Source organism: Cervus elaphus, chromosome 5 (genome assembly GCF_910594005.1).
Source record: "Cervus elaphus chromosome 5, mCerEla1.1, whole genome shotgun sequence".
NCBI lineage: Eukaryota > Metazoa > Chordata > Mammalia > Artiodactyla > Cervidae > Cervus > Cervus elaphus.
The window spans coordinates 78,857,033-78,871,324 of NC_057819.1; the positions used below are offsets into that span (position 1 = coordinate 78,857,033).

Sequence of the window (14,292 nt, forward strand, 5' to 3'; positions counted from 1 at the left end):
TTCTCTTTACACATACACATACACACACACACACACACACATTTGCATTCTCTTCTTTAAACCCTTACTCAAACATCAGTATCTCCTGGAAGTTGCAAGGACAGCTTCATCAGGAATGTGCTTGTAACCAGCTTGACTAAACAGTAGTATTGCTAAGATTTTGTACCTGGAGGCCTTGACCAAAGGCCCCTGTGGGCTTCTTACCTTAAATAGTTGCCTTATCCACAAGGAGGATGACGAGAAAGCAGAAAGGAAGGCAGAGCTCCCGCTGACATAACCCAGCAAGACGTGTGTGCAGACAGCACTGTAGCCCGTGGGGACCAGTTTGTCCACAACATCTAGTGTTCTCTCCCAGTATCCCCAGCCAGCCTCACACCATGGTGCTTTTCTTCCCCAGTGGGGCGGGATTCCCAAAGTGGAGGCTGGACCCCCGTGCCCAGGAGGCCCCCGGGGAGCCTTGCTGCATCACCACCAGGCGGATGGAGGGCTGGGCATCCAGGGAGGCGTCGGGTGCGTACTCCTTACTGGGGTCCTTGCCTCGGCAGTCATAGAGCACGCAGGAGATGAGGAAAACCAGGAGCAAGATGACGTAGCTGGAGAGTAGGATGATCAGGTTCAAGGTGACAGGGTCGATTTCCAGGTAGAACTCCATCACATGGCGCACGGTTGGGAAGTGGGTCTAGAGCAAGGCGGTGGGGCCAGTTGGGGGTTCTGGGAGCAAACCCTAGCTCGATGGAATAGCTACATTGGCTCTGGAATAAAAATACATTAATCCCTACTGCTCCAGGAGACTTCACAGATTAAAGCTGCCCGGTTTAATAACTTAAGCTCTTCTGTTAATATTACAGCCACCGAAGCACAGACACTGTCTCTCATCACTTCACCTACACAGAGAGAGAAAGAGGAAAAGAGAGGTGGTTCATACGCTACCCAGGTGTGGTATGTACGCAGGAGGTCTATTCAATGTCCAGTTTCGGTGAGCAAAAGAAAGTCAGTTCAGTCGCTCAGTTGTGTCTGACTCTTTCCGATCCCATGGACTGCAGCACACCAGGCCTCCCTGTCCATCACCAATTCCCAGAGCTTGCTCAGACTCATGTTCACTGAGTGGGTGATGCCATCCCCCCACCTCATCTCGTCCCCTCTCCTCCCACCTTCAATCTTTCCCAGCATCAGGGTCTTTTTCAATGAGTCAGTTTGTCACATCAAGTGGCCAAAGTATTGGAGTTTCAACTTCAGCATCAGACCTTCCAATGAATATTCAGGACTGATTTCCTTTAGGATGGACTGGTTGGATCTCCTTGCAGTCCAAGGGACCCTCACGTCTCCAACAACACAGTTCAAAAGCATCAATTCTTTGGCGCTCAGCTTTCTTTATGGTCCAACTCTCACATCCATACATGACTACTGGAAAAACCATAACTTTGACTAGATGGATCTTTGTTGGTAAAGTAATGTCTCTGGTTTTTAACATGCTGTCTAGGTTGGTCATAGCTTTCCTTCCAAGGAGCAAGCATCTTTTAATTTCATGGCTGCAGTCACCATCTGCAGTGATTTTTGGAGCCCAAGAGAAGAAAGTCTTTCACTGTTTCCATTGTTTCCCCACCTATTTGCCATAAGTGATGGGACTGGATGCCATGATCTTAGTTTTCTGAATGTTGAGTTTAAGTCAACTTTTTCACTCTCCTGTTTCACTTTCATCAAGAGACTCTTTAGTTCCTCACTTTCTGCCATAAGGGTGGTGTCATCTGCATATCTGAGGTTATTGATATTTCTCCTGGCAATCTTGATTCCAGCTTGTGCTTCATCCAGACCGGCATTTCACATGATGTACTCCTTTCCCAATTTGGAACCAGTCCGTTGTTCCACGCCTTGTTCTAACTGTTTCAGAAGTAAGTGCATACTGTTAAAACTTGGGTTGTTCTGTAAAAATTGTGAAGTATGGTCATCTTTAACAAAAGAGAGGCTTATTAATTTTATTTTCAAAGTGAAAGTATTGTTTATTTACAATATTATATTAGTTTCATGGTGTACAACATAGTGATTCAATACTTTTATAGATAATACTGTTTAAAGTTTTATAAAATATTGGCTGTATTCCCTGTGCTATTTATCTTATTCATTTTATACATAATAATTTGTACCTCTTAATCCTTTACTCCTACCCTGCCCTTCACTGCTTTCCCCTCCCCACTGGTGACCACAAGTTTGTTCTCTATATCTGTGAGTCTGCTTTAGTTTTATTTGCTTCATTTTTTAGATTCCACATATAAGTGATAATATACATTATTTGTCTTCCTCTGTCTGACTTACTTCACTAAGCATAATACCCTCCGGTCTATCCAGGTTGTTGCAAATGACAAAATTTCCTTCTTTTTATGACTGACTAATATACGTATTAGTCAGTCACATCTTTGTCCATTCATCTGTTGACTGACAGGCACTTAGGTTTTGTCCTGGCTATTATAAATAATGCTGCTGTAAACACTGGGGTGCATATATCTTTTCAAATGTTTTCATTTACTTCAGATATATACCCAAGAGTGGATTGTTGGATCATGTGGTAGTTTTATTTTTGATGATTTCTTTTTGGTTGAACCTCCATACTCTCTTCCATTATGGCTATGCCAGGTTAAAATCCCCACCAGCAGTGCGCAAGGGTTCCCTTTCCTCCACATTCTTGCTGACATCTGTTATTTGTGGTCTTTTTGACAATAATCATCCTGAGGTGTCAGGGGCTCTCTCACTGGGGTGTTGCTTTGGGATTTCCCTGATGATCTTCGATGTTTAGCATCTTTTCATGTCCTTGTCGGTCATCTGTATGTCTTCTTTGGAAAAGTGTCTATTCAAGTCTTCTGCCTGTTTTTTAATCAGGTGTTTTTTTTTTTTATATTGAGTTGTATGAGCCATTTATATATTGTGGATATGAACTCCTTATTGGACCTATCTTTTGCAAATATTTCCTCCCATTCAGCAGGCTGTCTTTTTCATTTTGTTGATGATTTCCTTTACTGTGGAAAAACTTAAGTTTAATTAGATTTCATTTGCTTATATTTCCTTTTGTTTCCTTTTCTAGCTAAGGGATATTTTAATGCCAAGTATCTGCCTTCGGAATGATTTGAGTCTTGAGAATGGATGTTTTTATTGAATGAAAAGAACACACAGCTCCTGATGTTTTCACTCTTTTTGCCTTTGTTGGTGTTTTTCATTCTTTAATTCAAAAATAGTTTTTGAGCTCCTCGTACGTTCTAGGTACTGTGCTAAGCAATAATAAGACATAAGTATTTAGTTTAGCAGGGGAGACAGACATAAAACAAATAATTGCATAAGTCCCCATTTAAGCACAGTGGGAATTAGTTTATATAAGACAGGAGAGGGTGGTAGGAGAGTGTGTCCCAAGGTGAGTGTGAGAAAGTTTCCGTGAGAAAGTTTCCATGAGAAAGAGACATTTAACCTATGACCCGAATGATAGGCAAAATTTAGCCAGGTCAGGACAGGGAGGGAAGATTCTTCAAGCCACATAGAAGAGCATGCTTGAAAGTTCTGAGCAGAAAAAAGCCTGGAAAATTAGAGGAGCTGAAGCAAGGGCAGTTACAGAGAAAGAATGCGGAGCATAAGAGGAGAGTGGGGTGGGGCCAGAACCAAAGGGGCGCGTGTGCCTTGCTCAGGGCATTAGGGTGGGGGCCAGGGCGACGGGGCCCGTGTCCGCTGACACAGGGAGGGAGGGGCCGGCTGGACTCCTAAGAGCTCCCCTGAGTTACCGTGTGCGTGCAAGAAAATAAGCAAAGTGAAGAGATCAAAGAAAAATAGACATCCCTTGATTTAGTCATCTTCCTGCCTCAGAGCAGTGTGTGTGCTAGTCCTGCCTGACTCTGCCCCCCACGGTCTGCAGCCCACCAGGCTCCTCTCCCCGTGGCCCAGGGGCAGCCTGTCCCAATAGCCCTTCAGAGGAGAGACTGAATGGACTCCCAACAGACGTCCCAGGCCTGGGACCTGGGCAGTTGCACAGATCCCTTGCTCAGAAGAACTCCACACTTAGTCTAGTGCCCTGCTATCCCCATCTTCAAATTTTTAATAGATTTTTTATCGTGTGCTGAGCTCACAAACTATGTATCTTGCTTGGTCTCATAAAGACAGTTTTGGCCGGACAGGGCCATTTCTCCAAGAGCTTGTGGGACTCTTTTAATGCTGCTGGTTAAAGGTCAAAGGTCCCAGAGATCGTCTGGCTTATCATTGCAGTTAAGCTTTAATATCCTAGCACCTTCGGTCTATTCCTTTATACTCAGCCTCTCTGGGAATGGGAGGGCTCAGGGCTGCTGTAGAAAAGCATTCTTATTGATCTGGAGACCTTTTTCAAATAAAGTATTTCATGAATCCGTGGTTCTGGATGAAGCTGCGGAATTGTACTGAAGAAGATGAATGATTCTCAAACACTGCAGGTGCGGAGCCACCCTCACTATCATCAGCTGGGCTGCTTAGGAATACAGAGTCCCAGATCAGCGCCAGATCTATTGAATTAAATCTTTGGGGCTGGAATCTGCGAATCTGCGTTAGCAACAATCTTCGTGGACAATTTTGACAGGTGACCAGGATGGAGAATCATGGCTACAGACTTATGAAAGAAGGATGTGCAGAAAATGGGTCACCAGAGCAGTTGTCGGCCACTAAGAGATGTGGGAGGAGGCGTACAGCACAGACATCAGACCGTCCAAGGTTCTGAGTCAAAGAGGCTCAGACAGTTCATTTTGTCAAGGGAAAGTCCTTTTCCTGGTGGTAATTCACATCTACCAAGCTCACAGGAGACTGGTGTTCAAAACAGAATACCAGTTTATTCAGTTACAGTGAAAAATACACCTGTCACAAAGTTGGGAGGTCTTGTGCTGAAATGACCATAGTTTTTCCTTCCTGGAGGCAGATCTACAAAGTTCATTTATAATAGAAAGTTTCTTGCTGAGCACAGAATCTCAGCAAGTAGGGTTGTTTGGTGCTTCTGTAAGTCGAATTGGTGATCACAGACCACAGGAAGGCTATTTAAAAGCAAGTATATACTAGGTAGTTACTTAGTTTTTTTCACACTGAACTCTAGATTCCTAACTTCTACAGTAAACCGATGTCCACACAGCACAGGCTCTTCTGTATAATACTATTTGGAGAAGGTTTTCTTTTTTTGATTACTTTAAACAAATGATACAAAAGCTTGCTAAAAATGAGAAGTACATGCAGTTTGTGAGACTGAGCCTACTCTTTGCTACACTATGGACTGTAGCCTGCCAGGCTCCTCTGTCCATGAAATTCTTCAGGCCAGAATACTGGAGTGGGTAGCCATTCCCTTCTCAAGGGGATTTGCCAACCCAAGGGTTGAACTCAGGCCTCCTGCATTGCAGGCCGATTCTTTACCTTCTGAGCCACCAGGGAAGCCTGTATATAGTTTAGTCCACATTGAATTAATTAATTAATTTAGTCCACATTGACAGCAGCTCTGCCACATGTAGTGGATTTTCCACGTCAGCTCCTCGTTTCTCTGTGCGACAGTGATGACCAGCAATCATGGCGAGTGATCTGGTCTGGCCGCCCCTCTTGCACTGTCTCAGTTCTACTGATTCTCTTGTGATGTCCCAGAATATTTTGTTCAAGGCTATTTATTGTGTTTGGATCAGTATCTTATTACTATCTGCAGATAGCACTTTTGTTTTTGTATCTACCAGTGCCCAAAAGGTCATTTCAAATCCAGCCTTATGGAGGCTTTGCTTCCTTACAATGTATTCCCTGCAATGCTGGCAACCAGGGGTTGGCTGCCTTATTCCTACTGCAGCCCAACATCTCCAAAGCATTTCCCCGTGATGCCTGGCCGTTAAAGAACTTTCCTTTTCTGCCATCTAGTGGTCAAAGCAGAGACTGCTAAATAAAGGAAAAACACAATGTCAAGCTGGAAGGACTTTCTAATCAGCAGTAGAGGGTGACAGAGCCACAGTTAGAACAACTCCTCGAGGTAGTCAGGACACAGTCATCCTTTCACTCATTTACAAGCGTGTATTGTGCACTTACCATCTGGCAGCCTGCCTGACGATGTGGTGAACGCAGAAGCTGGAGGGAGACTGCTGGTGAGCAGGGCGAGCATCAGCTGCAGCTTAGGAATGGAGAAACTGAAGCTCGTAGAAGCAACGGAATTCGAATTAGCTCATTCTTGTTCCCTTTCTCCCTCTCACCCTTCCGCCTCTCTTTTCTCCTGCCGAAATATAAGTAAAATATTTGCATAGAATACCTTATGCCGTGTGTTCTAATCAGATAGATTTTCCCTGGGCTCCCAGTTATGGACACACTTATTCATAATCTAGACCATTTTGTCTGCTGACCTAGAACATCACCTAATAATGCCAGACAAATGTGTCCCATGTAAGTCTGGGGGAGAACGGATACATGTATATGTGTGGCTGAGTCCCTTTGCTGCTCACCTGAAACTACCACAGTATTGCTCATTGGCTATAACCCAATACAAAATAAGTGTTAAAAAAAATGTGTTCCATGTAAATGCATTTCCAGGCAGCTAGAGTTTATTTCCTTTTTTAAAAAACTTATTTTGGCTGTGTGCTGGGTCTTCGTTGCAGCATGAGAGAGATCTTTAGTTGCGGCCTGTGAACTCTTGGTTGCAGCTTATGGGATCTAGTTCCCTGACTGAGGATCGAATCCAGGTCCCCTACCTTGGGAGCATGAAGTCTTAGCCACTGGGCCACCTGGGAAGTCCAAGAACTTATTCCTTGAAACTCCAAAATACTTTTGTATTTTAACCATGCTGGATAGGAGTTTAACCCCGATATTCACACTGCCCTGCTTCTTCAATAAAATACAGGATTCCAAAAGCATTACGTACAAGCTAAGTTGCTTCAGATATGTTTGACTCTTTGCGACCTTATGGACTGTAGCCTGTCAGGCTCCTCTGTCCATGGGATTCTCCAGGCAAGAATACTGGAGTGGGTTGCCATGCCCTTCTCTAGGGGATCTTCCTGACAGGGACTGAATCTGTGTCTCTTATGCTTTCTGCACTGGCAGGCAGGTTCTTTACCACTAGTGACACTTATGAAGTGTAGTTTCAATTTTTAATAACTTCAGAGGTAAAAAAGTCACAAACTTAGAAAAGAGTCATTGAAAGTCTAATTATTTTACAGTTGATAACAGTGAAGCTCATGGAAGTGTTTTGCCTTAGAGCCAAGCAGATAATAAATGATAGAATCAAGACTTAAAGTCAAGCTTTGAATTCTAATCTAGTGCTTTTTCACTGGAGTTATTAACTAGGTAGAGAGGAAAATGAAAGAGGTCTAGCTGTAGTACATGCTAGAAAATCAAGAATGGCAATCATCATAAAAGTCAAATGATAGCTATCTATATTTTCAAAAGTCTACTTGACCTAAATGTTTTCCCTGAGAGAACATATCTCTACCTCCAACCCACAGCCCCTCTCAACTTTCCAGTCAGAATCTAGTGTGTGGTTCACCTGGGATCCACTGGAAAAACACTGCCACAAATTATCAGAGCAAATTTAAGATATTTTTCCACCTCAGTTCAGTTCAGGTCAGTCTCTCAGTCGTGTACGACTTTTTGCGACCCCATGTACTGCAGCATGCCAAGCCACCCTGCCCATCGCCAACACCTGAAGCTTGTTCAAACTCATGTCCATTGAGTCAGTGGTATCATCCAACCATCTCATCCTCTGTCATCCCCTTCTCCTCCTACCCCCAATCCCTCCCAGCATCAGGACCTTTTCCAATAAGTCAGTTCTTTGCATGAGGTGGCCAAAGTATTGGAGTTTCAGCTTCAGCATCAGTCCTTCCAATGAACACCCAGGACTGATCTCCTTTAGGATGGACTGGTTGGATCTCCTTGCAGTCCAAGGGACTCTCAAGAGTCTTCTCCAACACCACAGTTCAAAAGCATCAATTTTTCAGCGCTCAGCTTTCTTTATAGTCCAACCCTCACATCCATACATGACTACTGGAAAAACCATAGTCTTGACTAGACTGACCTTTGTTGGCAAAGTAATGTCTCTGCTTTTCAATATATGCTATCTAGGTTGGTCGTAACTTTCCTACCAAGGAGTAAGCGTCTTTTAATTTCATGGCTGCAATCACCATCTACAGTGATTTTGGAGCCCCACAAAAATAAAGTCTGACACTGCTTCCACTGTTTCCCCATATATTTGCCATGAAATGATGGGACCAGATGCCATGATCTTATGTCGGGAGCTGCTGGGACTTGCCCAGACTGTGACAAGGTCATGAGACGAGAGAGGAGCCTGCAAGGCAGCTCTTCCCCTTGGGGTCGTCCCTGGGACCCAGTTTGTCCCCTTTCTCTTTCTGTCTTACTGTTATTGTGCTTTCTACTAATCTTGGAAATGTAATATGTAGTAATCAGGCCTCCCCGGAATAGCCCAAGCCAAGGGTATGGCTATGGGCAGAAATAAGAAAAAGGCCACAGGCATAGTTAGGCTGCTTGCTTAGAATATTATAATATTCTAGATTAGAAAAGAGTAGAGACTTTTAGATTCTGAAGTAGATGTGCTGCTTCAGTTTACTTGCTCTTTGGTCAAGAGGGTTTTCATTGTTGCTATTTCAGTGCTGCTATTTGTCCACTGTTTCTATTCACTTAATAAACATAGAATATTATGGGTATTTTTGTAGAATTAGAAAATGTGTAACATAGGATTTCAATAGTATAAAAGATTTATATTAACCAGCCTCACCGCCATTACCTCACTATTGATAGAGGTGTTTTGCTGCTTCATAGTTAAAGATTGTAGACTGAGGTCTTGTGGTCTTAGACAAAGAAAAATATCGAGGTTTTCTCATGGTACTATTCTCAGAAATGTCAAACATGTTTTTCATAACCCTTCCCATGTATTGCTTTATTGTCCAAAGAATTCATGCTATATCTGGAATCTATGGAACATTGTTTTTGTCAGAGTGAAAATGTTAGGCCATTGAGGCAAGAAGACTATGTATGGGACATTCAAGGAAAAAACCCTGTAGTCGAGATTTTTCCAGATGAAGTCATTGGAAAAGATATGAGGGAAAATGTTGACAGAAGTATGAAACCAACATCTGATGTAACATGGGTGATGGTAAGGGGGAGGCAAGAAAAACAATTCTATATAATCTGAGCTGTTAAAAAATAAACAGAGAGAGTCCTTGCATTGCAACCAGAGTCCGTGCACTTCTTCTCGCCAACGCCACTCATCCCTTGGGTATTCCTGGAACTGCCGGGGCTGGACCCTGGCAATCTTAGTTTTTTGAACGTTTAGTTTTAAGCCAGCTTTTCACTCTCCACTTTCACCTTCATCAGAGGCTCTTTGCTTCCTCTTTACCTCTGCCATAAGGGTGGTCTGCATATTTGAGGTTATTGATATTTCTCCTGGCAATCTTGATTCCAGTTTGTGATTCATCCAGCCCAGCATTTCACATGATGTACTCTGCATATAAGTTAAATAAGCAGGGTGATAATAAACAGCCTTGATATACTCCTTTCCTAATTTTGAACTGGTTCATTTTTCCATGTCTGGTTCGAACTGTTGCTTCTTGACCTGCATACAGGTTTTTCAGGAGGCAGGTAAGGTGGTCTGGTATTTCCATCTCTTTTAGAATTTTCCACAGTTTATTGTGATCTGTGCACTCAAAGGTTTTAGTGCAATCAGTGGGGCAGAAGTAGATGTTTTTCTGGAATTCCCTTGCTTTTTCTATGATCCAACAAATGTTGGCAATGTGATCTCTGGTTCCTCTGCCTTTTCTAAATCCAGCTTGTGTGTCTGGAAGTTCTTGACTCACATACTGTTGAAGCCTAGTTTTAAAGATTTGGAGCATCGCGTAGAGCCTCTAGAAAGGACTAAATCTGCTGACACTCTGAATTCAGACTTCCGGTCTCCACAGTTGGGAGAGGATAAATTCCTGTTGCTTTACTTGGCTCTGTTCATGGTATTTCTGTTATAGCAGTACTAAAAAATGAATATACCATCTCTATAATGTTTAGGGATTGTGGAGTAATCCCAGAGCATGGTGTGGCTTGGAGCAAAATCAAGCTCTTCTGTGGATATACTCCCTTCTACTTCCTTCAGACGGTTGCTCTTCTAGCTCTGGCTGTGGTTCCTGGCTCCTTCTGCTCAGGTATAGCTCCATTTAGAAAATGCCTGAGATGGAAGAAAATTCCTGTATGTGAAATTTGCTTCCACAAAAACAAGCAAAACATTTCAGTTAAAACCAGCAACTGGGAGAGAACAAGATGGCAGAGGAGAAGGTGGATGTGGAATACATCTCTCTCCACAGGTGCATCAGGATTACACCTTCAGACACAGAAGTGCAAGCAGAACACTAGCTGAGGGCAAACAGGAGCACCTGACCTGTGGAAAAGAAGACACAGAACCACGATAAACTTGATAGGTTGAAGGAACAGGGGGAAAGACAGGAGTGTTGGTAGGACTGGACCTGCCCTTGGCTGATGGGGAACCTGAAGCAGGGGTCCGAACCCCCCAGCGGGGTGATTGAGTTAGAGGAGAAACATTTAAGGCTGAGAGTGAAACAGCCGATCTGTGGCAGCCTAAATGGAATGAGAATCAGACCGTCCTTGCCACAGTCAAACCTACCCTGGACAGGGATGTGGGTCCCCTAGAAGGTGCAGTGGTTGGGAGATGGAGTTTAGGGATGGTGGAGTAATCTCAGAGTGATGGCAGCTGTTCACTGCAGAGAGACAGATCTAGGGGATGTGAGGAGGAGACTGGTGGGAAATGCCTGTGGAGGAAAGCCAGGCAGCCATGGAAGCAAGGCGATACTGCAGAGTTACTCGTATGGGGTGGAGCCATCACCATAGTCTCTCAGACCACACATGCCAGCATGGGCAGCTGAACAATAGAGAGGTTGGCCCATTAAATGCCTGCTGCACAGAACTACAGAGTAGGACCCCACGCAGGGTGCCCCTTTAGTGCCTGATGCACTGATCTACAGAGCAAGACCCCAGCCAGGGGGCCCCTCTACGTGCCTGATACGTGGAACAGCAGAGAAGGACCCCAGGCAAGGGAGCTCCCTAAGTGCCTGAGTGGGTGGGGCTATGAAGAAAGACGAGCAAAGAGGCCTTCTGGTCGCCAGCTACAAGAGGCTCAAAGAAAGACTGATAGCGCCATAACTCCCGCAGCTGAGGCAGTCCATATCCCTGCACACTTGGTACCACCAGGGTCCCCATGACCCAAGTGGCTGCGTCGCCTTCATGCCCAACCCTCACCGAGGCAGAGCTGCCAGTCTCTCTCGCTCGCTCTCTCTCTCTCTCTCTCTCACACACACACACAAATTTGTGTCTATGCATGCGGGGTTGCTTTGGTCATGTCCAACTCTTTGAGACCCTGTGGACTGTGGCCTGCCAGGCTTCTCTGTTGGGGGGTTTCTCCAGGCAAGAATACTGGAGCGTATTGACCAATACTGGTTGCTATACCCTTCTAGAGCACTATATTCCCTTCTGTCCTAGCCACCAACCCCCCTGAGTACCTGGTGCTGCCAGAACCCCTGCAGCCCAAGCAGCTGCACCACCTCCACACATGGCCCTCACAGGGGCAAACCCAAGTCCTCCAGGGCAGCCTCAGGAGCACGGCCCAGTGGACGACCCACATGCAGAAGTGGAAATAAAACCAGAATTGAAATCCGGGGGCAGTGTGGCTAAGGACGAAGACCCAAAACCTTGCCACCAGCTGTACAAGCTGGATTAAATCCACGTGATCAACTAGGCAGACTCTGTCTATGGAATATATAAAAGAACATTGAGAGCTGCCACAAAAAAAAAACGCACTAGTTCTCATAGCTGTGGACATTGGAGGCAAGAACACACAGGAGTAGGGCCAGATTAGAGTTTGAGCTGCCCCCACAGCAGGTCCAGAGACCAGCACAGTGTTGGAGGGCATCCTAGGGAGGTGAGGTAGACTGTGACAAGGGAAAGGACCCTAACAGCAGTGACTCAAGAAAAACATTTATTCTTATGTTTTGACTTGTTCTGTAGTTTCTTTTGGATTTTTTTTTCTTTTTCTCCCCCCACCCCGCACGCTGTTGTAGGTTGTCAATTTTATCGGCACTATGAAAACTAATTAAGCTTCTGAGTTTTTTTTTCTTTCTTCAATCACATTTTTTAAATTGTTGCTATAGACCTCTGCCTCTATATTAGGCTTTTGCAGTTCTGTGGAGTTTTCCTTTTTTTTTTTTTTTCTTTTCTCTCATTTTTTAAAAAAAAATTTAGTTTTTAATTTTTTAAACATATTGTTATTTTTTTCTACATTCATTCTTTTGTTTGCTTTTCCTACTGTTCTTTTCCCCTTGTAGTTAATCTTTAATATATATAAATCTTCTTTATATACTTCTATTTAACTTTGCATATCTATTCTTTCTTTTCTTTCTTTCCTTTCCTCTCAACATATTTGTTAGTTTTGTTTTCATTGCTTTATTCCTCACTTGGCACCTTCTTTTAGTTTTGTTTTCCAGTTTGTGCTTTAGTTAGTTTTGTTCTTAACTGGTAGATATAATTTTTGGTTTCCTTTGTTCGCTGAGTCAGTCTATTGTACTTTATTTTTGTTGGACTGTTTTGATTTTGCTTATGGATATATATGTATATGTGTATGTTGCATTGTTTTAATTATTATTTGCCTGATTTTGTAACTGCCATTTGTCTGGGGTTCATCTTTGGTTTCTCTCTTTTAGGTATGTGCTTTAATCTCACTTAATGCCATAACAAACCACTTGTGGAACCTTCATTCCTGACCAGAGATCAAGCCCTGAGCCTTTGGAGTGGGAGCACTGACTCCAAGACCCTGGACCACCAAAGAACTAACCCTAGGGAGTATCAGATAGTGAGAACTCCCACAAAGGAAACCACTTGAATAAAAGACCTGGCATCACCCAACCACCAGTAGCACCCTATGTAGGATGCCTCACCTAAATAACAAACAACACAAAACCACAAATCCAATCATCAGCAGACAGGATTATCATCTCACTCAGCCTTGCCCATCAGAGGAAAAGCAGGAAAACAAACAAACAAACAAACAAACAAACAAAAACAACAACAAACCAAACTCAGCATAAAACTTACCCTATACGAAGCTTACAAAAACCACTGCACCAACCTTATGAGGGCAGAAACCAAAAGAAAGAAAGAATTCAACCTTGAAGGCTGGGAAAAAGAGACTGCAAGCATAATAAATTAAAAAAAAATAATGAAAAGGCAGAGAAGTACTGCCAAATCAAGGAACAAACTAGAAACACAGAAGTCCAAATAAATGAAGAGGAAATAGGCAAACTACCTGAAAAAGAATTCAGAATAATGATTGCAAAGATGATCAAAAATATTGAAAACAGAATGGAGAAAATGCAACAAGCAATTAACAAAGACCTAGAAGAATTAAAGAATAAACATACAGAGACAAACAACACAATTACTGAAATTAAAAATATTCTAGAATGAATCAAGAGCAGAATATCTGAAGCAGAAGAACGAATCAGTGAGCTGGAAGATAAAATGGTGGAAATAACTTCTGAAGAGCAGAGTAAAGTAAAAAGAATGAAAATAACTGAGGATAGTCTCAGAGACTTCTAGGATAATATCAAATGCACCAACATTTGAATTATAGGGGTCCCAGAAGAAGAAGAGAAAAGAAAGGGTATGAAGAAATTTTTGAAGAGATCATAGTTGAAAATTTCCCCAACATGGAAAAGGAAATAGTCAATCAAGTCCAACAGGTTCAGAGTCCCATACAGGATAAACCCAAGGAGAAACATGCCAAGACACATAGTAATCAAACTAGCAAAGATTAAACACAAAGAAAGAATATTAAAAGCAGCAAGGGAAAAGAAACAAGTAACATAATAGGGAAACCCCATACGTTTAACAGCTGATCTTTCAGCAGAAACTGCAGGCCAGAAGGGAATAGGAGGATATATTTAAAGTACTGAAAGTACTGAAAAATCTACAACCAAGATTAGTCTACCTGGCAAGGATCTCATTCAAAATTGATGGAGAAATAAAAAACTTTTCAGAAAAGCAAAATTTCAGAGAATTCAGTACCACCAAATCAGATTTACAACAAATGTTAAAGGGTCTTATATAATCAAGAAATACAAGAGAAGAAAAAGACCTACAAAATCAAACCCCGAACAATTAAGAAAATGGCAATAGGAGCATATACATCAATAAACACTATTACAAGAGATAAGGAAGGACACTACATAATGATCCAGGGATCAATCCAAGAGGAAGACATAACAATTGTCAGTATCTATGCAC

At 42.9% G+C, this 14,292-nt stretch overlaps 1 protein-coding gene across 1 annotated transcript; it reads right to left on the minus strand.

Moving 5' to 3' along the window:
- Positions 1-370: 370 nt before the first annotated feature.
- LOC122695652 (small integral membrane protein 36-like) lies at positions 371-652 on the minus strand. Its single transcript, XM_043905778.1, has one exon. The coding sequence runs from the start codon at positions 650-652 to the stop codon at positions 371-373; it is 282 nt and encodes a 93-aa protein (XP_043761713.1).
- Positions 653-14,292: the final 13,640 nt, after the last annotated feature.